The following is a 21785-nucleotide window of genomic DNA, read 5'->3' on the forward strand; positions in this document are numbered from 1 at the left end:
TGACTTTCCAATTGGCTTCACTGTAAACTCCTTCTGTGGGAGAAAACTTGCACTTTATTTTACTGCCATCTGTGTGTCAATGTGTTCATGACTAATTGAAGTGTAAAGCACTTTGGAGTCCTCCGACTTCATAAAGCAATATAAATTCCAGCCAATAAGTCATCCAAGAGGTCAAAAGGGAACATGTAAAGCAACGCAGGTATCCCCTGAGTTGAGTGAAAATGGCCTCCATGGGAGAGTTTAAAGGCAAAAGTCATATTGGACGAAAAAGATCACATTTTCCTAAATGCAACAAAGTGGATCTTTCTGGAAAGTGGGTTTCTTTTTACGTCTGGCACAAAACTATAACAGACTTTCAGATAAATAACACCATACCAACAGGCAAATGTGATAGCAGTAATGGTTTGGGTTGCATTGCTGCTTCATAATGACTTGCTGTGATTGGATGAACCATAAACTGAGGAAATACTACAACCATGGGAAAGTATGAAGGGAAAATCTGCTGACTAAAAAGAACACGAAGGTCCATCTGAAACTCTCCAATAAAATGTCCTGCTAATTCCCAAAAGGTTTTTTTGGGAAAATGCTAAGATGACTAAGAAAACCAAAGAGGGACTTTTTGGAAAGTGTGTATTCAATTACATCTGGTATAAAACTAAGACAACATGTTAGAAAAAAGAAAATTGTGCTGGCAGTAAGACAAGTAGTGTATGTTTTGAGGGTCAGGTGTAATGGGAGAAACATAAAACATAAAAAAGTAAATCCCCCAGGAGAATGGCTGGCCGTCAGTACAAGACTATAACCACAAACATACTTTGGTTATGCAGCAACACAATGATCTAAAGCCAACAAGAACCAAAATAAAAGTCCAAACTTGGAGGGTCAAGATGTGGAGTCATCTGAAACAGATTCCTCACACTCAACAACTCTCCAATCCGGCTGAAATGCAACAAATTTGTCGAAAAGGGAGGATCAAATCCTGCCTCAGAAATGTAAAAAAAGACTCATCGCCACATACTGCAAACACCTGAAAGCAGGATGGCATAACAATAGCTGGATTAGGGAGACGTTACTGCCCTTTTTTCATCGTGGTCTGTTTGAATTTAATCTTAGGATCTATGTTATGTATGATATTTTATAATTTATTATTTTTAAAGTGTAAACTAGTAAATCTCATCACATCTACAAATGTTGTGGTGTTATGATTTTGTTTATACTTATCACTTGTCCCCATGAAAATAAACAATAAAGAAAGAAGAAAAGAAACAAGGGAAGCATTTAACACCCAAAGCTAGGAAAATATGAGCAGTAAAACTTTCTTTTAACAAAAGTTTCCTCTTATGTTAAAAGAGGAAACTGTGACATAAAACTGATCATAACAAGAAACATTATCTTTTTAACTAATGTTTTGTGGTCTTGATTTAACAAGTTTTAAATATAGTCAAAGCCAAAACATGCTCTTCTTTAAATGAGAACGGTCATGTCTAGAAGTGTTTTTAAAATAGCAGCCACCAGAGGGCGCTATGGTGCCGCAGAAAGCTAGAGGAAACAGAAAAATTTAATATTTTTTAATTACAAATTCTTAATAATAGAATTAGATTATAAAACATAGTCTATTTTTAAATAATTAAAAACATAAGTTAAAATTATTTATCTAAATGTTTGCCATTCTCATCTTTCCGATTGGCTACCAGTTAAACCTATCAAGCTGCTTTGCTCGTCGTCAAGCTCGCAAGCGCGAAATGGAAACGTCTATCTGCAAAAACCGAAAGAACTCATGGCCAACTAAAATTAGAAGGCATGAGGCAGCATTTATGTTAAACGAATGTAATAGTTATTAAATAGGGAATTTATATATGAGAAAAGTTCATATTTCTTTAAATATTTTGTAGCACTGTCTGTGGGTTTACAAAAGGGGTGACCCCCCCAGACGCTGATAGTGTTTATGGGGCTGTATTGAAAAATTTTGGAAACCCTTGATTTAGAAGAAAGAGTAAGACGTTATAAGGGGGATGTATTTTTAAATCTCCTTGTCACGAGAGATACTGCTTTTGCATTAATTTCTTAGCTGTGGCAGTTAAGTGCTTCCGTAAGAGTTTTTTCCCCTCATTAATAAATAAATTCATCATTAAAAATAACTTATTGTATTCATTTAAGTTGAATAAGTCTAAAATTAAACTTGACAATTTAAATGTGATATAAAAGCAAGAAGAAGACATTTAAAAACATAGGTGGTACATACTTTCCCCCTCAAAAAACAGATTTAATACCAAAGTAATGTGTAACAGTGTTATAAGTTTTAAACTATGAAGTATCTTGTGTGATTTTAGCTTACATTTTCTACAATTTCTAAAAAAGACAATAGTGAGATTAGAAGTAAATGATGAAGCTAGCACCTTACTTAAGGAGCATCTCATTGTGTTCCTGCAAAACAAATTTAATTTCAGTTCATTTCAAAGTACAATTAAAATCTGGTTTCACTTTGTGCCTTTTCAAACAACAGGCTTGGAAAAGTAATACTTTACAAGGCTCTAATACTTTCTATTTAGCTCCAACTTGGAAAATATTTAGAAATATCTGGATATTAAACTTCTTCATCTTCAGAGTCGGAGCTCATCCGACCCAGCTCTTCGTAATCTTTTTCCAAACAGGCCAGGTCTTCTCGGGCTTCGGCAAACTCCCCCTCCTCCATGCCTTCACCCACGTACCAGTGAACGAATGCACGCTTGGCGTACATGAGGTCGAACTTGTGGTCAAGGCGGGACCAGGCCTCAGCGATGGCGGTGGTGTTGCTCAGCATGCACACCGCCCTCTGAACACTGGCCAGGTCTCCGCCGGGCACCGCAGTCGGAGGCTGGTAATTAATGCCCACCTGTGGATGGGAAGACAACACTTACAAGAGATCTTGAGTCACTTTTCTGATAAGGAAGGACACGTGGATGGTAGGACACATTGAAGGAAGGATAAGGAAGGAACAGAGATGGGACAAGAATGGAAGGAAGGGGAGGAATAATGGCAAGGCAGCAATGGTGGTAGGACACAACTAAGGAACAGAGGTAGGACACAAGGAAGGTAGAGTGAATAAAAGGAAGAATGACAAGGCAGCAATAGAGGAAGGACACAAAAAAGGAAGCAACAATGCGAGGAACGAATAGAAGTAGACCAGGAAGGAATGAAGGCTGGATACAAGGAAGGAATAAACGTAGGAAACAACTAAGGAATGAAGGTAGACTATCTACCTTCATTCCCTTCTTGCAACAAGGCAGATATTGTTCCTTGCAAGGAAGGAATGCAGGTAGGTCAAGGATGCAAGGACACAAGGAAGGAAGGCAGGATAGTGAAGAAAAAGAAGAATGACAAGACAGTAATAGAGGTAAGAAACGAGGAAGGAAGGACACCAGGAAGGAAGGAAAGAATGAATGAAGGAATGAATGCAGAAAGGAAGGATATAGCAAAGAGAAGGAAGAATTATACAAAGCAGCAATGAATGAAGTATGAAGGGAGCATAAAGCAAAAAATGAAGATAAGAAATGAAGGATACAAGGAAGAAAGGACATAAGAAGGAAGGACAGACAGAGACGAGACATGGAACAAAGTTGGGAAAGAAACAAATTTCCATACTTTTTGTTTTATTTCTAAGCTTAGTCCTGTGGAGCTAACCTTAAAGCCAGTGGGGCACCAGTCAACAAACTGGATGGAGCGTCTGGTCTTTATATTAGCTATGGCGGCGTTCACATCCTTCGGGACAACGTCCCCTCTGTACAGCATGCAGCATGCCATGTACTTGCCGCGACGAGGGTCACACTTCACCATCTGATTGGTTGGTTCGAAGCAGGAGCTGGTGATCTCCGCCACGGTCAGCTGCTCGTGGTAGGCCTTCTCAGCCGAGATGATGGGCGAGTAGGTAACCAGTGGGAAGTGGACGCGTGGAAACGGGACCAAGTTGGTCTGGAACTCCGTCAAGTCAACGTTGAGAGCGCCGTCGAAGCGAAGCGAGGCGGTGATTGAGGAAACGATCTGACCGATCAGCCTGTTGAGGTTGATGTAGCCGGGAGTCTCGATGTCCATATTGCGGCGGCAGATGTCGTAAATTGCCTCGTTGTCCACCATGAAAGCACAGTCAGAGTGCTCCAACGTGGTGTGGGTGGTCAGGATGGCGTTGTAGGGCTCCACCACCGCAGTGGAAACTTGGGGCGCTGGGTAGACGGCAAACTCCAGCTTGGATTTCTTGCCGTAGTCCAGTGAGAGACGCTCCATTAGGAGTGAGGTGAAGCCGGAGCCGGTGCCCCCTCCAAAGCTGTGAAAGACGAGGAAACCCTGCAGCCCTGTGCACTGATCCGTCTGAGAAGATAAAGGCAGTAGGGGGCAAAAAGTACAGCCAATCATTCAGGAGTATCAGTAGGTAAAATAAAAGACTTGAACCTTTTCACATTTTATCCTGTTGCAAACCTCAACGTGACCTACATGCTTCCTTGAACAGGTTTGGATAGGTTTATGGGCTATAAAATACTTGTTCATTACATTGCTTGCTCTAAGTTATTGTTAGGCTGCATTCACATTGTAGTCTGAAGTGACCCAATTCCGATTTTTTGTCAAATTGGATTTTTTTGCCGTGGCCGTTCATTCTTCCAAATATATGCGACTTGTATGTGATCTCCAGTGTGACCAGGCAAACAACTTGAAAGTGTCCGGCATGCGCAGTAGAGGGCGCAATAATGTCTGCCTTCTCTGTGTTTTCCCAACCGCCATAAAAAGAAGTGCTCAGTGTTTGTGGAAGTAAACATGGATGCTAAGGGTGGAGGATAGTTTACACATTTGAAGTTGTTGACCAACTGGAGCAGGATATTAACAACTTAATCCTCATTACAGTCTGTCATGGTTGTTTTTCTTCCCGCAGACTAGTGATGTTTGTCGAGTATCAATGATGGTCAGGTCAAATGGATGCGACCTGGACGTTAGGTCACATTTGAATTGGATTCATATGGGATACCCAAGTGGCCCGGGTCACATCCGAAAAGAATCCGACTTGTATTGTTCAGACTGTCACGAAAAGATCAGATACAGGTCGCATTACGTCAAAAAAATCGGAATTGGGTCACTTCAGGGTGGAATCTGAACGCAGCCTACGATAGTAATTATGGTTACTATCTAACCTATTTTGAACTTCTTTCAGAATGAGAATGAGCTTTTGATTCAAACTGTATTTTCCATATATCAAAAAAACAAAACAGCCACTACTCTGATCAACAAAATTCAGATTTACTCTCACATAATTATTCCTCTTTTATCCACAGTTTTCACTCCACGCTGTTGTTTCTTGCTTTTAAGCAGTTATGAGGCAAAGTGGCGGAACCTTACACTGCTGCTGTGCAAGTTAACTCAGCAGGTTGTTGCTAGGTAACCATAGAATGAATGAGTTGCTAGGCAACCTCAGAGTGAGTGAGTTAGGTGATGCCACCAAGCTTCCTTAGCCGGCTAGAGCCTTTCCTCTGCTTACATCTTCCAGAATGCTGTGCAGTCTTTGAAAGGAGTTCAGTCAATATTCTATATATTGAATATTCTATCAAAAGTATTATCTATTGATACTGATCACATGTCTATTACGAAGTATTGTCCAGCCCTACTGCCACATTTAATTACTGACCATTTTCCGGATGCGCTCCATGACTCCATCGATGATCTCCTTCCCGACGGTGTAATGTCCTCGAGCATAGTTGTTGGCCGCGTCCTCCTTTCCAGAGATCAGCTGCTCAGGATGGAAGAGCTCTCTGTACTTCCCGACCCTCACTTCGTCTGGAGAGAAAAATTTAATTCAGAACAGGCAGAATCTAAGTGGATTTCTGCTTCAGTCTTCATTTCACCTGGCTGCTTTAACCATGGGTAAATGTCTGCAAAAAAACTCAGAAATTTTCTACAAAAAATATGCCACAAAATCCAGTCCTCAAGGTTTTATGCCTTATTGTTTATTCAGATTTTATAGCAGAAACTTTTAAGCTCTCAAAATTTGTCTTTTTTTCTTGACATATATAGGGTTGATGTTTTCACTTTAAACAATGTCTTAGCAAGTATTTTTGGTCTGGTTTAATATCTTAGTACACTTTGAAATAAGACAGAACTAACTTATCTGTAACTTTTCAGCAAGATATAGAAGCTTGTTTTAAGTAAATAATTCCATAATATTGGTGAAACAGTACTAGTTTCATTGGGAGATTATCTCAATTATAAAATGTTATAAGTGAAATAATCTGCCTATAGAACTAGTACTTTTTCTATCAGGATTAAGGAATAATGTATTCCAATATCTTGCTGAAAAGTTATTTACAAGCTAGTTTTGTTTTATTCCAAGTATGCTAAGATATTTGCATTAGAAAATAGACAAAAATCACTTATTTTGTGTTTTTGCAGTGTTGTATTATAGTTTCAATCAGTCATATTCATCTAAGGATGTGTAATTTTAACTGTATCCTGTTTTGCTTGTAAAGTAACAGACTGTGGCATTTTTGTGGGTCCCCAACAGCATCTCGCTTTGGGTCCCCATAAGGCTAGAAACGGCCCTGGTGAAGATATCAAATGTGGGCTTTTTGAGCTGCTTTCCCTCAGACTGACTTTCAGCCAGCGAAATCAATTAATCAGAGAAATTTTAGATGTTTATTTTACCAAGAACATTAAATAAACATAGCAATCTCTCAAAATGTGTTGTAGCAAAGAACTAAAACTTCAAGTGAGAAGACAGAAAAGAGGAAGGGAAAGAATTTTAAAATGAAAATTAGTTTAATACTTCTGTAAAGATGTGCTCACCGATCACTGTGGGCTCCAGGTCGACGAAGAGCGCTCTGGGAACGTGACGACCAAAACTCCCAGTGTTGAAGAAAGTGTTGAACGGATCTTCACGGCAATTCGGAGCTACAGGACCGTCCAGGAAAACGCCATCAGGACCGACGCCGTGCTCCAGGCAGAACAGCTCCCAGCATGCATTTCCAGTCTGAACGCCTGCCTGGCCCACATGGATGGAGATGCACTCTCTCTGTGGAGGAAAATGTAAAGAAGATTAATGTTTCCGGCAGCAAAAGACGCAGAAAAGAGACAAGTCAGTCACTTCCAACACAAACATTAAAGAATAAGGATATTAAAGGGCAACTAATAACTGCTTCATAAGATGAGTAATGTATAAAAATAAATAAAACCATGTGTAGTCCTGAGGAAACAAATATACTAAATATTAAATTAAGGTAAAGAAAGGTACAATAATTAAAATGTTACAATTGTCAAAAGTATTTAATGTAATTTTTTTTTAATTTAAAGTCAATACTTATATAATTTAATGTAGATCTAATTATTACAAATTTTACTTTTGTATATAAAAAAATCTATAAAAGGAAAATTGTTTTAAATGATCAGTTTCTTATTTATTTGCATTATGTGGTTGGATTTAATTAAAATAAACACGCAAAGAAAACTTAAGCAGGCATTATTGAATATTTCTAAAAAAAAAAAAAAAGTCAAATGTACCAAAAATTGTACAGAAGTAAGAGTATCACTAAAATATATTAAAAAATATTTTTGCTCAAGTAAAAGTAAAAAGTAGTGGTCCAAGAAATTACTCAAGAGTAAAAAGTGTTTCATAAAAAGGTCACTGATTTTATACTGCATTTAAAAATGCAGTATTTGTTTTTTTAGACAAAAACAAAGTCTAAAATCATGTGCAAATTCTGATATTTTAAAGACAGAAATGACAAAAATATTATTTAGGCAGAAGGAAACACTTCAACTAAACTAGTACTTACAGGAGGGAGTGTGTGTATATGTATATGTACTTTTTGTGACATTATATAATACTGGATCTTCTTGACCTTCAAATACATAATAGAAAATAAAATAAGAAAAACAAAGCTCGAGTATAAACAAGAGGTCCCACTCTAACATAAACTCCAGGTGTGTTTTCTTGCATGGTGAATTTTGGTTAAAATATGTTGTTGATGAAGTTACAGTCAGTATTCAGAAACTTTATTCAAGTAAAAATAAAAAGTACTGCATTCTAAAACTCCTCCTAACTGAAATTGTTTTCAAAAAAGTTACTCAAGTAAATGCAACTGAGTAAATATAACTAGTTGCCACCTCTGATTGGCACTATACAAATAAACTGAATTGAATTAATTTTAAATGGGCCTTTTCGCTAATTTATGTAAAAGCATTTTTAAGTTATAAAAACAAATGGCATTCAGTAATTTGGATTACAGTCAAAAAAAAAAAAAGTTGAGCAGAGACTAGCTTTATTATAGCAGTCTGTTGTTTTTCCAGCAGTCGTGTTTCAACATGCTGAGAATTTGATGTCGTCTCTGCTGGAGGGAGAACATCCCATTAGATGATTTTTCACTGTTGAATGACATTTGTAAGATAAACAACCAGACTGAAAAGGATTAAAACGTAAAACTGTTTTCTCCTCAATCTTGCACATTCGCAAGTAAAGTCTAGTTTTGGCCTCATTATATTTTCAGATTGGGTAAAATATGACATATTGCAACCAGGTAATTCAGTGAAAATAAACAGAAGAATGATGCATTAAAAAAAACAACTTTTTTTTCTTACCATGTTGATTGATCCAGGTGATGAAAGAAAACTATTTTGCAGACAGTGAAATTCCCCTGTAATGTCCCGGGACGCGTCTCATCCGACTTGGCGCGGCGTTGTGCATCGCTTTTTATTTTAGGCTTCAGGAGGAGGGGGCAGATGGATGGAGGGAGGGAACGACTGTAACTTTCCTTCAACATCATTCCACTTCTCACACACAAAGAAAAATACGCAGAACTTCGCTTTTGTTCGTGGAAGTGTCTGAAATCTTCATTCATTACCAAACTTTGTGTCAGAAAAGCTTGATGGATGAGAATCAGAAAAAAAACTAATTATATCTGGATTTAATGTAATAGCTTGGAGTTTTCATTAATCTGAGCAGTTATAAAGAAATACGGAGTATGTACTTATTTTTTGTACTTGTATTAAAATGGCAACAGGAAAAGAAAAAGAGTCGTAGTTCTCAAGTTGTTGAATACTTAACCAGAAAACCATTTTTATAGTTTATTGAAGACTTAGAGCTCAAAACATAAAATATGGAGTACCACAAGGCTCAGTGTTGGGACCTAAGCTTTTTAATGAGGTTCCAACTTTAATTGGAACCTAATTAGTATTGGGACATTAATGTTTTAAACTCCACATTTAAACCTAAACTTTTTAATTTATATACTGATGAGACTGATGAAGTATCAACTATGTGTTTTTATTTGCTGCAACTTATTCATTTTGCCTCTTTTAGGGCAAAACCTTAAGAGAACTTCAACACTGAGAAAACTCGCCAAGTCCTTTGAAAATAAAGTCATTGAGTCTGTTTTGTTGAGCTTGACTAGACAAAAGAACAAAACCGTACTTCACAGCACTATGCTTGCAGGTTAAAAATAAAAAATTAATGTGGATTCTACCAAATTAAAATGCTTGAGAACATTTCCTGACCCAACAATAAACACTTAACATTGTAATTTAAAACAAGAAATATGAAGGGAATTTGTGCTAGGATTGTACGGCAGTTAAAACACCGATTAACTGACTTTGTGAAATGCACTGCCTGGTATAGAGCCGATTTGAAATGTTATCTTATCTGACTCATTGCATGAATCAACAATGCAACAATTTGTCTCCCAAATTGACAATTTGTGAGAACTTTTATTTTGCTTTCCAGCCGACAGTGACATTCAGGCTTTGTGTCCTACATGTTTGTCTAAATCTTTAAAAAATTACATGCATCTGATATGCAAGACCTTGATCTCTCAATGTCGTCGAATTGGAGAAAAAAAATATACGAATCAAGTAGCACAGTTCAGTCGTGTTCTAAACCAATATTCATTTCAAAATATAACTTGATTGAAAGAAATAAACCTTCCGTGTTAAAGCGATTTCCATCTAAAAGTCCCATTTACATTATTGCGCACTGATGAGCATGCATATGCTGAATCAGTTCACTCCATAATAAGACAATGTAATATCAGTCAGATGGGAGGCAACGTGTTTGATGCAGGTGAAAGTTATAAGGCAAATAGCAGCAGGAGTCTTAATCTGCTCCACAGTTTTTCTTTTGATGGGTAAAAATATATTGCACTTCTGAAAAAATAATCTCACATGTGACAACAGACACCACTGTAGACTCATGCAAGTGGCGATGGGCTCCTTGAAAGTGACGCAAAGTCTCAATCTCTGTAGCGCAGTCCCAACCCTCCGCTTGCATATTCTGGCAACTTGGCATCCCTTCCTTCGTGGTTCTGTTAGTAGTGACATTTTAGAAAACGTCTAGCTGCCTGTCCTCCTGTGTTCGTCCTTCTTCTGGACCCAGGGTTACTTCTCTCGCAGAACGCAGACTCCCGCGTCGCACCGCTGGGTTGCCATGGAGGTGACGACCTCCCAGGAGTCGATAACTGGGTCGTAACATTCGATGCTGCTGAGGAGGGAGTTCCCGTCGTATCTAGGGGAGAAACAGAGGCACTGAGTCTCCACTATGCACTCATACTTTGTTTCTGACCTGTTTTGAGTTCTTTTTTTACCCTACTTCATGTTGTGATTTCTTGATTTTAAATGTCAGGCAGTAACAGCTCTGCATGTAGTAAATGAACACACTGAAAAACGTGATTAATTACAATTTATTTAGAATTTAACAGCGAGGCAATTATTTTCTTTATTGGTCTGGATATCGTTTTTTAACTTAATGAATTAAATTCCCATTTGAAAACTGATTTTGTAGTTACATCTTTGTTACATAATTTTAATATTTCTGTGTAAATGTGACTTATTATGCTTCCTTGAACAGGTTAAGATTGACCTATGGGTTAAACAAAACACGTTAATGCACAAAATAATTCTTAGATAATGAGATTTCATTGTCTCAGAAAGAGGTGTTTCTAAGCCGCCGGTTGCTAGGAGACGGACTGGGCTCAGGTTGGGTTGCTAGGTAACGGCGCAGCGCCTATCCGTTGTCACGTAAGAAAAAAGAGTTTTTTTTAAATGGCTCACTTTCCAGGCACCAAAAAACATTGAATTATTGCCAAACAAATGGCTGGGTGTTTTTGGAAACAGTAGAGACCCAAATAGAAGAACAAAACTGTGTAAAATGTAGGATGTAAGATTTTTTTTTTTTTTTTAACAGTTGAAACCAGAATAAAAATACACATATAATTTTCTTCTCACTGTCTGAAGTTAAAACTTCAAACTTCTCTTTCTTTAAGCCAGTTACAATGACCAAAATTGTCATTTTTTTATTTCCGAATTAAAAAATAATAAAATGTATTCAATGTCTTCAAAATCAGAAGTTTACATACATTTCCTCAGTATTTGCCTGCATTGCTTTGTTTCATTAAAGACACTGTATCATAACTGAGAAAAAAAATAGAAGGACAGACCTAAAATACATGTAAAAGTACATAATAAATTACAGTTTAGGCCTTCTTTGTTCAATAAATCTCTAATAAAACACAGAAAGACTAAATAGTGAAGAAAACCCATTTATTGTTAAACCATTGTGAAGTTCTGCTTGGAGGAGGCGTGTTTCTTTAAGTACTGTTGACAAATGGGATGTAAAGACTTTGTTTGAGCTTCATGGCTGTGAAAGCTTATATGGTGCAAAAAATACAACATATACCACCCAGCGTGACTCTGCTCTGTGATTCTGACAAACGAATGTCAGAATAATGTGGAGATGTTAGTTGATGCTTTCAGCGTTGGCGCCTTGCAGCTGACAGCAAAATTAATGTTGGGAGTCTTTTACATACAAGCAGGAACAAAGTCAGTCTGAGCAAAGCCTATCTGATAAAATAAACCACTGCTACAACGTAATTTATATAACCTCCCCTCGCACTAACAATAATAAAAAACACATTAGATTTACTAAAACAAAAAACATTACTAATAAGCAGTGATAGGAACAACTAACTAAAAAGCTAGCTGCGATAACCCTAAAGCGCTAATAATAAACATGAGTTCGGATAAAGCGAACATGAGTTTGCTTTATTAGCACAGTATTCAGTGGATGCTAATGCTAAAGCGCTAACTTCAATTCAAATTGTCTTCCCTTGAAGGCAACAACCCTCAGACTACAGGGTATTTTTTTACATATTGCATATATATTGCACATATATATTTTGTTTCTGTACAATTCTTGTTTGAAATAAAGTTATTGGAAAAAAAGAGAGACAAAATAATAGGAAATAGAACTGCCACGTTAGCAGTCTTCACCCGCTTCAAAATAAGAGCATGAATATAAACAGAACTACTTGAAGAATTCAGATATTGAACTTTATACAACTGATAGTAAATTAGCGCTTTAGAATGTAAACAGAAAAATTAACTTATGGGAAGCCAAGTGCCCTAGATGTTTTAAAAGTTAGCAAAAGCCCCAACTAAAAAAATAGCTAGCAGAAATGTAGCCACCACTGCTAATAAGGTGAAATTAAAAAGGAAAACTAATCCCTCCCAAGTTGGGACGTTAAGAGAGGTTAGGACGTTTAATCTCACCCGGCGATGGCGTAGAGTCGTCCTCTGAGGACAGTAGCTCCTACGTAGCACCGTGGCGTCGTCATGCTAGCCACAGTGGTCCAGTAGTCTGTCCTGATGTTGTAAACCTCCACTGAGTCGAGGTGTGAAACGCCATCAAACCCTCCCACGACATAAATGTGGTCGTTAAGTAGCGCCACACCAGCCCCTGAAGACAATTTGGATGTTTCAGATGAGGAGTAAAATTCATGTTTTAATCTGTTTTCTTAACTCACCTGACCGCTTAGTGGCCATGGGTGTCACACTGGTCCAGTGACCGGTGTGTGGGTCGTATCTTTCCACTGAGTTTAGGATATTTAGGCCATCATAACCACCTGGAAGGAGGAAAGCTGTTTAGATTAATGTGATCTGTTAACTGGTTGTATTTATAGTAATATTTCATGTTTCTAAAGCTGTATTGTCTTTACATTTTTTCATTTTCTCATGTATTAAAATTGATTTGTTTTTTTTTGTTTTTCACTCCAGTTTTACGGCTTTGCAGCTGTTAACATTGGATTGCTGCAGAGTCAGTCAAACAACGCATGATTGTTTGTCGCTGCCTATTTGTCCAGGAGTGAATGCCGTAAGTTGATGACTTGATGCAATCTGCTGAGTTTCCTTAGATGGAAAACATTTTTAACCAATTTGAATAATAAACTCAACATGACTGTCTTTTTTTATATAAATGGGATCAGTTGATATGTGTGTATATGGTTTGGAATTTGTCTGTATGATTGGATTAAATTTACTTTTTTGCTTTGCAAAGTACCTTGAGATGACATTTGTTGTAAAGTGACGCAATATAAACAACAGAAGTCCAAAGTGTCTACAGACATAATCAGCACAGAACAGGACTGTCACTGAATGGTAAGTCAACAACAAAACACTTGTCTTTTCCAGCAGCAATTGCATACGCGCATACAGTGGTAAAACCAGCTAACCAAACATGCTGGAGCTCCGCTTCGGTTGCCAAGTAACAGGCTGGACTTGGCCGGGGTTGCTAGGTGAAGGGCAGTGCCTGCTTATTTGTGGTATTACATTTCGGAGGTTTTTTGAAATGGCTCATTTTCCAAAGACAATCTGGGTGTTTTACATTTTTTTAAGTGCATGGGTTGTTTTTAGAAGCAGTAAAGACCCAAATGGAGGTGCAAAAATGTTGTTCAAAATGTAAATTTTGCACAATAGATTCCGCTTTAAAAACTAAATAAAAACACAGAGAAAAAACACATTTTTCTCCATCTAAATATAGTTCAGGTTCTGAGAACTTAATCTCATTTCAAAGACAAATAATACAAGCAACTGTGTTGTAAGAATACATTTTATGAACACCATACCTAGACAGTAGATCAGCCCACTGGCCACCACCAGACCAGCTCCTTCTCTAGCAGTCTGCATATCTCCCAGCATGCTCCACTGGTCGATATTGGGGTCGTAACGCTCCATGCTGGTGTGCCGTCGGCTGCCATCGAAGCCACCGGCAACATAGATCATATCTGTTGAAAGCCAAATAATACACCTGCTGACTAAATAAATTATTGATTTTTTTATTCCTGAAGCAGATTCTTCAAAGAATTATCTTGGTGGTAAACCACCTGAAAATATTTACCTCCCAGGGTCGTGGCCCCAGCGAGGCCACGGCGTACATTCATGGTGGCGACGGTGTACCAAACGCCGTCTTCGTCTGCAGTGTAGTCCAGGCACTCCACCGAGCTGAGCCTCGACCGGCCGTCATAGCCTCCGATCACGTAAACTCGATCGTGTAGCGACACAGTGGCAACATAGCGCCTTTTACGGGCGATATTCTGGTTTGGATACACAAGTTATCGATTGATGAGTTGATCTAAAGTTGATTGGGTTAATCGACCAACTTACAATTAATTGATAAGTGGACATTTTCTTAAAAATGTGAGTTTTCTCTTGTCCCAAGAAGCCTGATCAAGCTTGCATAACATGAAGGGCTAAATTTTTCATAATATGCTGAATTAAAAAGAAACTCATAAAATTTAAGACTATGTTGAGTCAGCTGTATTAAATACTAACTGAATAAATGGAAAAATTATGCTTTTTCCACATTATTAAATTTAGACGTATTCATAGCATAACAAAACTGAAACTTCTTAGGTTGCTGAATAGAAAAATAAAAGATGGAAAAAAATAAAATATGTTAAAACATTTAATCCCTCATTAACAGAAAAATTACATACAGAAGTACAGTCTGTAGCGGATCCGATGTTAAAACTGCTTAGTGAAGTTCATTAACTCACCAGTCTTCAAAATTAGCCATTTTTATTGGCAGCATTAATTTTTCTGCGATATTTTCTTATCACATCCTCGCCTTCGTATCACAGTAGTAACTTTTTGAAGCCGTTGACGCAGCTCCGCTTTGCTCCTGCGCTGAATAAGCGCTATTAATGTTAAACTTGAGGAGTTTTTTTTTTAAGTGTTTATATTTCAAAACAGAACCGCATCAAGTGCATTTTCCATCTCACACAGGACTCCGTCTGGGCCATTTCTCTTTACCGTTATGATTTGGCTCCGCCATCTTGTATCCTGTCTCAACGGCTCCGCTTAAAATGACCAGCGGCGCCCTCTGCTGGATGGCGGCCAAACTACAACCCCAAAAGTAGTTAATCGATCGGAATTAATTTTAATCTAATAATTACATTCAATTCAAAAGTACTTTAATGATCCCAGAAGTAAATGAACAGTTGTTATAATTCATTAATCCAGATTCTTCAAAGAGTTATTTTAGATGGTGAAGGCTGTTGGCAGGAAAGAGCTCTTGTAGCAGTCTGTATTACAGCAAATCTGAAGAAGCCTCTGACTGAAGATACTCTGTTTTCTAAAGAGTATCATGAAGAGGATGGTCATGGCTGTCAATAATTTTCTTGATCTTATGTAGAATCCTACTTTGCATTGTCATCTCCAGAGGTTTCACAGTCGTCTCCAGAACAGAACCAGAACAGAACCAACCTTCTTTATCAGGCTGTTGAGCCTTCTTAGGTCCCTGGCTCTGAATCTGATGCCCCTACAGATGACGCTCTCAACAAAAGGCTTATAGAAGATCTGCAGCATCTTCGTGTAAACCTCAAAGGATCTGAGCTTCCTCAAGAAGTACAATTTGCTCTGTCCTGTCTTATAAATGACTTCAATAAACCATTAATCATAAGTCGATTAATTGTTTACATCCCCAATCCCGAGAATTAAAACTTCAAGCTGCTTCTTCAAAATTTTAACACTCACAGGCAGAAAGCTCCATTCCTGGGTTTTGGGATCATATTTCTCGACTACATCTATTGGCGACTGCTGGCTGCCGAAGCCACCTATAACCAGCAGGACTTCTTTGGCACCTAAGAATGAACAGTGTGATTAAAATGCTTGAAAATCAGAGACGTGCACTTAAACAAATTGCAGCTGAAAGCAGGGCTCCTACCTAATCTGGCTTGTGTGCGAGGACCCTGCATCTCACTCCTCAGCTCCGGTCTTAAGTGGAATTTTTTGGCCTCATCAACGAGGTCTCGACAAGGCAGGCTACATCGAATGAGAGGCTAAAACATGTGAAAACCTGTTTAATTATGGTGTGATAAATGCTTCAGCAGGAGATCTTTCATCTGACGCTGGGCGCCTGATTACACAACAATCTGTTTGCGGGTCGCCTGGCTCACCTCAGCGTCAATGACATCTGTAATGTAGCGGGGGGTAAGGAGCGGCATGCGGACAAACTCCAGCATGTCTGGGAGGTAGGGCTCTCGCTCTTTCCTGTTGTGTTTCACCCAGTTCAACACGGCCTCAAACACAGGCTCCTCTGAATCCACCTGGACACAAACCACAGCAGAACATCTTAAAGGAAGAGACGCGGGCAACATTTAGAGAAACTGTTCAACCGCAAGGAGCTGAATGTTGAGTAATTTTGCATAAAATCAAAATGCAGTCATTTACACATAATTTAACAATGCAAAAAGGCAAAGTTTGTTAAAGGTGACCTGTTATGCTTCCTTAAACAGGTTAGGATAGTTCTATGAACTATTACATTTTTGCACAAAATTATTCCTAGATATTTAGATTTTAGTCTGCTGTTTTATGGCCTCTTGTCACATTAAATATGAATAAGCTGCTGCTGGCCACGTCCCCCCAACTCAACGTTTACACTCGCATGTGAAAATGGCTGCAAACAGATGCACAATTATACAACCATACATCTTTGAAAAGCATTAGAAGAGCCTCCTGCACAACCAACAGGAATGCAGCGAGTGGTTTCTGGATGGTAAGTCAACAACAAAACACTTGTCTTTTCCAGCAGCCATTGTACAGTGTATATAGCGGTGAAACCAGCTGACCAAACGTGTTGCAACTTTGTGTGAGTTGCTAGGTAACGGTGTAGTGCTCCTTGTGACTTAATACTAGTGAGGATTTTGAAGCGGCTCATTTTCCAGACACCAAAAAGCTATTACGAGAAAAACAGCTGTGGGTTTGGGCTGTTTTAAAAGCAGTTGAGACCCAAATGGGAGCATAAAATGTGCAAAATTTATAATTTGTGTCAACATAAGATTGAAACAGAGAGAGACAATCAGCTCATGTCTATACCTCAAGAATTTTTTCCACATTTTGTCGCATTGCAACCACAAACTATTTGTTCATTTCACATAAACACGTCGCTGATGGTAACCAACTGTTAAGTTAAGGTCTGATTTTTTCTCTTTCTCTAAAATCTTTATATGAAGCAGATTTCCTCTCTCACACAGGTTGTCTGTAGATCTTCCGGACTGCGGTAATTTAAATCATTTTCTTGCACCAAGCGAAGCACGATCTGTTCATGTAACAGTGCAATCAGCCAAAGGTGAAACAAGCCCTAAAATCCTCAAAGATGACAGAGTCCGCTTTGACTGAGTGCAAATTATCCGTGACTGCCTTTCACATGTGTAGTCTAGTTTTCTCTTAAAAACAACAAAAATCCCAGGAAAGATAATTCGACACAATTGATGATCTATAAATCATCCTGTGGTAATAACTGTGTTTTCACAAAACAAGGCATGTGGTTGGGAAACAGGAATTTCCTGAGCACAAAGGCAAACTTTAATCAGGTTCAGTTCTCTGCAATTTCATTGTCAGGCCAATCCACAAATCCAAAGATGGCGGGTGGATGGCAGGAGGGGAGGTGGGTAGTGGTGAGATTAAAGCGAGTTGATACTTGCTGTTCCCTTTCCCTCACAGGTTCTTGACAGATAGTAAGAAAGCTGCAAAAATCCGGCTAAATTTGCACTTCTTCAACAATATTAGAGCAGGTTTTTAACACTTAAATACCCAGCAGAACAGAAACCTGCTACTGAAGCTGTCCTACCTGGATTTCATCACACTTTATGAGCTTCTCAACTTCTGTCTGGCTCAGGAGCATGAACTCCTCGTGCTGAACCACCTCGGAGAAATGCTTCTGGGAAAAGAGCTCGGCGGCCTGCATCAGGTCGAGGCAGTTGTGAGTTTCGGCGAAGTCCCGAATCCCCAGGCAGTTTGACGGATCGAGTTGAGACTCTAGGAAGTCGCAGCACGCCCTTTTCACTCCTGAGCAAAACACAAATATGTTTGCAAATAAACAAGTGTCATTGCAGATTTCTGCTAGGGCTGAAACGATTAATCGGATTAATCGTGATTAATCGATTAGTGAAATAATCATCAACAAATTCAGTAACTGATTAATCGTTAAATGGCATATAAAGTTTTTTTTTTAAAAGCCATTTGGTGAAGAGAAAAACAGTAAACAAGCAGAAACTGTAAAAAATAAATCCGTTTTGCAATTAAGATAAAAACACCTTTATCTATGAAAATGTTTTATTCAAAACTCCTCAAGTTGTATCGTTTTAACTTCACTAAAGTATTATTGCATTGTTTTCAAATAAAAAAAGGAATTTGATTGTTTGAGTGTTTTAATGTATTTCTGATACTTCATAAAAAAGTCTTAAGTGGTTAAGTTAAAAATCTGTAGAATAATCGGATAGATTAATCTACTGATTAATGTTGCAATATATTGATTCATCTATTGATAAATTAATCTATAAAAAAATCTGATTAATTGTATCGATAGATTAATCGGCAGATAAATCTATTGATTAATCATCAAATGACTTAAATTTCGAGTGTGGAAAAGCAGAGATTATTTTATTTTGAAAAAATGATGCCAAGTTTAATCACTGTCACAGAGAAATCTAATTATAGATTCACTGCCACAGAAGTCCTACCACTTAATTACAGCTGAAGAGACTCTACACCTTTTCAATCGCCATGGGAAATAGGAACTGAGGATAGCCTGTGCTGATACTACAAAGACAATCTGGATCAAATAAACTTTTACATTAAAGTGGAACAATCATCCATGAACAGAAAGGTACCTTTAAGCTGAAGCAGACATGCTGCAGGCAGCAGCTCCTGCACGTTTTCCACTGTGACGAGAACCGTCTCTGTGTACACAAAGTCCAGCAGGATCTCCATAGTTGATGCCGTGAGTCCCTGGATGTCGACAAAAGATTTCCCCTTTTCTGCAAGCTGCAGGTTTACAATGAGATATAACATTAGGAGGTTAGTTTAACTTATTACCAAAAGAGCCACACACACCTAAAAGCTCAGTAATATAAATCCAACCCCATTAACATTTGATTAAATGCAACTTGGATGTTGGCTACATGCATTTTTATCGACATAAACAAGCTTCTGCCACATTTTACCACTTGTTACCCAGAATTGGAAGAATTTGCATTTGTCTTTTGAGCATAATCTTCAAATGTTCAGTTTTGTCGAGTTCATGATTTTCCAAAAGCTTTATGCTAGCTTGTGTAGAAACCAATTCTACACAAACTGATATTTCTTATCATGATTTAAGTGTGCTAGGATTAAAATGATTACTCAAAAGTGAATAAAATGTGTACAGTTTGACAATTTACAGTTTAAAAACTCTCATGCATAAGGATTTTAAATATTAGAGACTATACTAAGGCCCTCTAGCAAACTTGCATATTTATTTATTAGATAGTTAACGAGGTTTTGGAGTGTAGTTGGAGTGGAAACACAGTTTAAATACCTCACTCATATTCTTTTAGTCTGTATTGCTTTTGTGGATAATTTATCATTTTTATTTTTGAAGTAAACAGTCAAACCTTAAGAAGATCCCAGCTGTTTTTTCTTTTTGTGATCAAGTAGATTGCAAGAGGAGAGCATCAAACTTATGGCTTGACTGATTAGGAACCAACAGCTTGGTTTATATTTTCTATTGCGACTTGTCATGTTTGTTTGGGATCGTTATCCTTTTTGAATATCCTTTTAATTTTGTCTGAGAAAATTAAGAGAGAAGATGATATTTTAGGGTCAAACTAGATAAAAATGTATAAATTTCACTGCACTGAAAAAAGTATGCTTGGAAGCGACAAGATGAAGTATTGAAAAAAAATAAATCAGTCCCAACTTTAAAACATGGGGATGGCAACATCATGCTATAAGGCTGTGTCACTGACAGTTGTACTGGTGAATTGCAGAAACTAAGTGGAATAATGAAGGAAGTCCAACAACAAAACATTTATTGTTAATTAACCTTCTAAGCCACCTTAGCTAAAAAGAAAAGAAAAAGCTTTTCATTTGTTTCTGAAAGGAAATCAAACTTCATCTACATTTAAAAAAAATCAAGTCCGAAGTTATTTATACTGTTCTCAATAATCATTAAAAAAATCTTTATTGGCTTCATGGCAACCAAAACCTTAGACTGTTCAGACTGCAAACACTCAAATATCCGGTTATGCGATTTAGTGACATAAATTAGATTTTTTGGGGGGTAAAAAAAAAAATTGGACTTTGCCTTTTTGTGAACGAAGCCTTACTGCTGACCTGTTTTTCTTTATTTTGGTTAAAATCAAATATGCAATACAAAAACACGGACATCTTTACAAAGCATATTGTGAGTAACGATGCTCTCTCACTCCATTTTGTTTAAACTTATCAAAACTTTTCTCTCCAACTTTGCCAAGTTGGTGCGCGTCCGGCAGAGAAGTGAGTGCCGTCGTGTTTCTTTGAAACACAGGAAAACATTTTTACCTCGCTGGTGAACATGGCACAGAAATAGTCGCTGCAGGCGGCCAAGACGATCCGGTGAGCAGGGAAGTCGGTGCTGTCCACCCTCAGAGTGATGTCACAGAGCGTGTTGCTCTTGCGTAGAGAGTTCATTGCATTGAGGATGGACTTGGCGTGGGAATTCGTCATGATGTCTTTGGGAGCCATGCTGCCACCGGAATCCGTCAAGGATCTCAAACTACCACAGGAATCTGAAAGAAAACCAAAGGGAAAGTTTCAGAAAAGACGAATTAAAACTGAACCCAACGCTACAAAACCGGTTTAACATACCCGGGTTTTCCTTTTAACCTGTGATATACATGTTCATCTTTTAGTGAATGCAATAACTGATTTTTGTCTGTATCTGAGTTATTCGTACTGTTAGACCTGCATGATATTAAAAAATTGTACAATATCAGTTGCCAAACCTGCCTGTTTTATTCTTGCCTTTCTTTATCATCTGTGCTTTTAGCATCTGAGTTTGATGTAAGCAGTCTGTCCACTTGGCTAAATATTACATTAGCATGAAAAATGCTAAAATTAGATTAATCTAAAAAATTCCTAGTTTTTTCTAGCAAATGTTAAACTTTTCCAACTCAGAAATATTATTTTTTCCAGAACATTTTTGAAGTTAATCTGTTTTCTTTTCTTTTTTAAGCATTTTTTTTTTTAACTTTTAGAGCTCAAAATTATCTTTCGTTTGTCTTTTTTAGAAAATTTCTGAGTTTTTAAGAGAAAATGTATTCTTTATTTTTGTCCGTTTACAACACCTGATTCCTAGTTCAGAAAACCTGTAGTCACTGAGTTACAGCCGGTTCTCTGAAAAGACAGTGATTGAATATTTTAGGACATTGTTTTTTTTGGGGGGTTTTTTGCGTAACCCAAACTGTAAAAATTAAAGTAAAAATGTTAATTTACACAACCAAAACTACCACTTGGTATTAAACTGGTAATATTTAAGTTATTATACCTAGACACACATTGAAACACATTCAATAAAGTGAATTCATCAGCTTACATTGCACAATAGGTGTATTATAAATAAAAAAATAAATAAAACAAAAGCAGTAAGAGAATAACAAAGATCTGCCATATCAGGAATGGAGTCAAGGCCAGTTCTTCCAAGACAAAGACCA

The 21785-nt window shown here is 37.7% G+C and overlaps 2 protein-coding genes across 4 annotated transcripts in view; both read right to left on the reverse strand.

The window, feature by feature from the left end:
• Window positions 1-1674: 1674 nt before the first annotated feature.
• Window positions 1675-9577, reverse strand: tuba5 (tubulin alpha 5). The gene is made up of 5 exons (XM_007553580.2): window positions 8587-9577; window positions 6799-7024; window positions 5645-5793; window positions 3661-4341; window positions 1675-2872 (listed from the first exon to the last, which is right to left on the reverse strand). Exons 1-5 carry the CDS (start codon window positions 8587-8589, stop codon window positions 2585-2587), a joined length of 1347 nt encoding a protein of 448 aa, XP_007553642.1. The 5' UTR covers window positions 8590-9577; the 3' UTR covers window positions 1675-2584.
• Window positions 9578-9691: 114 nt separating this feature from the next.
• klhl12 (kelch-like family member 12) overlaps window positions 9692-21785 on the reverse strand; it is a 61390-nt gene continuing 49296 nt past the window's right edge. For all 3 annotated transcript variants that reach the window (XM_016672225.1, XM_007553584.2, XM_007553581.2), the window contains 11 exons: window positions 20635-20861; window positions 18945-19098; window positions 17903-18120; window positions 16230-16379; window positions 15998-16112; window positions 15808-15914; window positions 14171-14366; window positions 13899-14057; window positions 12801-12899; window positions 12547-12733; window positions 9692-10504 (listed from right to left, as the gene is read on the reverse strand). In XM_016672225.1, coding sequence (XP_016527711.1) covers window positions 10378-10504; window positions 12547-12733; window positions 12801-12899; window positions 13899-14057; window positions 14171-14366; window positions 15808-15914; window positions 15998-16112; window positions 16230-16379; window positions 17903-18120; window positions 18945-19098; window positions 20635-20861 — 1739 coding nt within the window. In that variant the 3' untranslated portion in view covers window positions 9692-10377. The remainder of the gene's footprint in view (window positions 10505-12546; window positions 12734-12800; window positions 12900-13898; window positions 14058-14170; window positions 14367-15807; window positions 15915-15997; window positions 16113-16229; window positions 16380-17902; window positions 18121-18944; window positions 19099-20634; window positions 20862-21785) is intronic.

Source organism: Poecilia formosa, unplaced genomic scaffold (assembly GCF_000485575.1).
Source record: "Poecilia formosa unplaced genomic scaffold, Poecilia_formosa-5.1.2 Scaffold57, whole genome shotgun sequence".
In the NCBI taxonomy this organism is placed as follows: Eukaryota; Metazoa; Chordata; class Actinopteri; order Cyprinodontiformes; family Poeciliidae; genus Poecilia; species Poecilia formosa.

Excerpts from the sequence above, each read along its gene's own strand:
- tuba5 (XM_007553580.2), bottom strand. Across the intron at positions 5,794-6,798 it reads CCTGGAGCCCACAGTGATCG|ACGAAGTGAGGGTCGGGAAG; the intron begins GTGAGCACATCT and ends TTTTCTCTCCAG. Across the intron at positions 2,873-3,660 it reads GGTGCCCCACTGGCTTTAAG|GTGGGCATTAATTACCAGCC; the intron begins GTTAGCTCCACA and ends TCCCATCCACAG.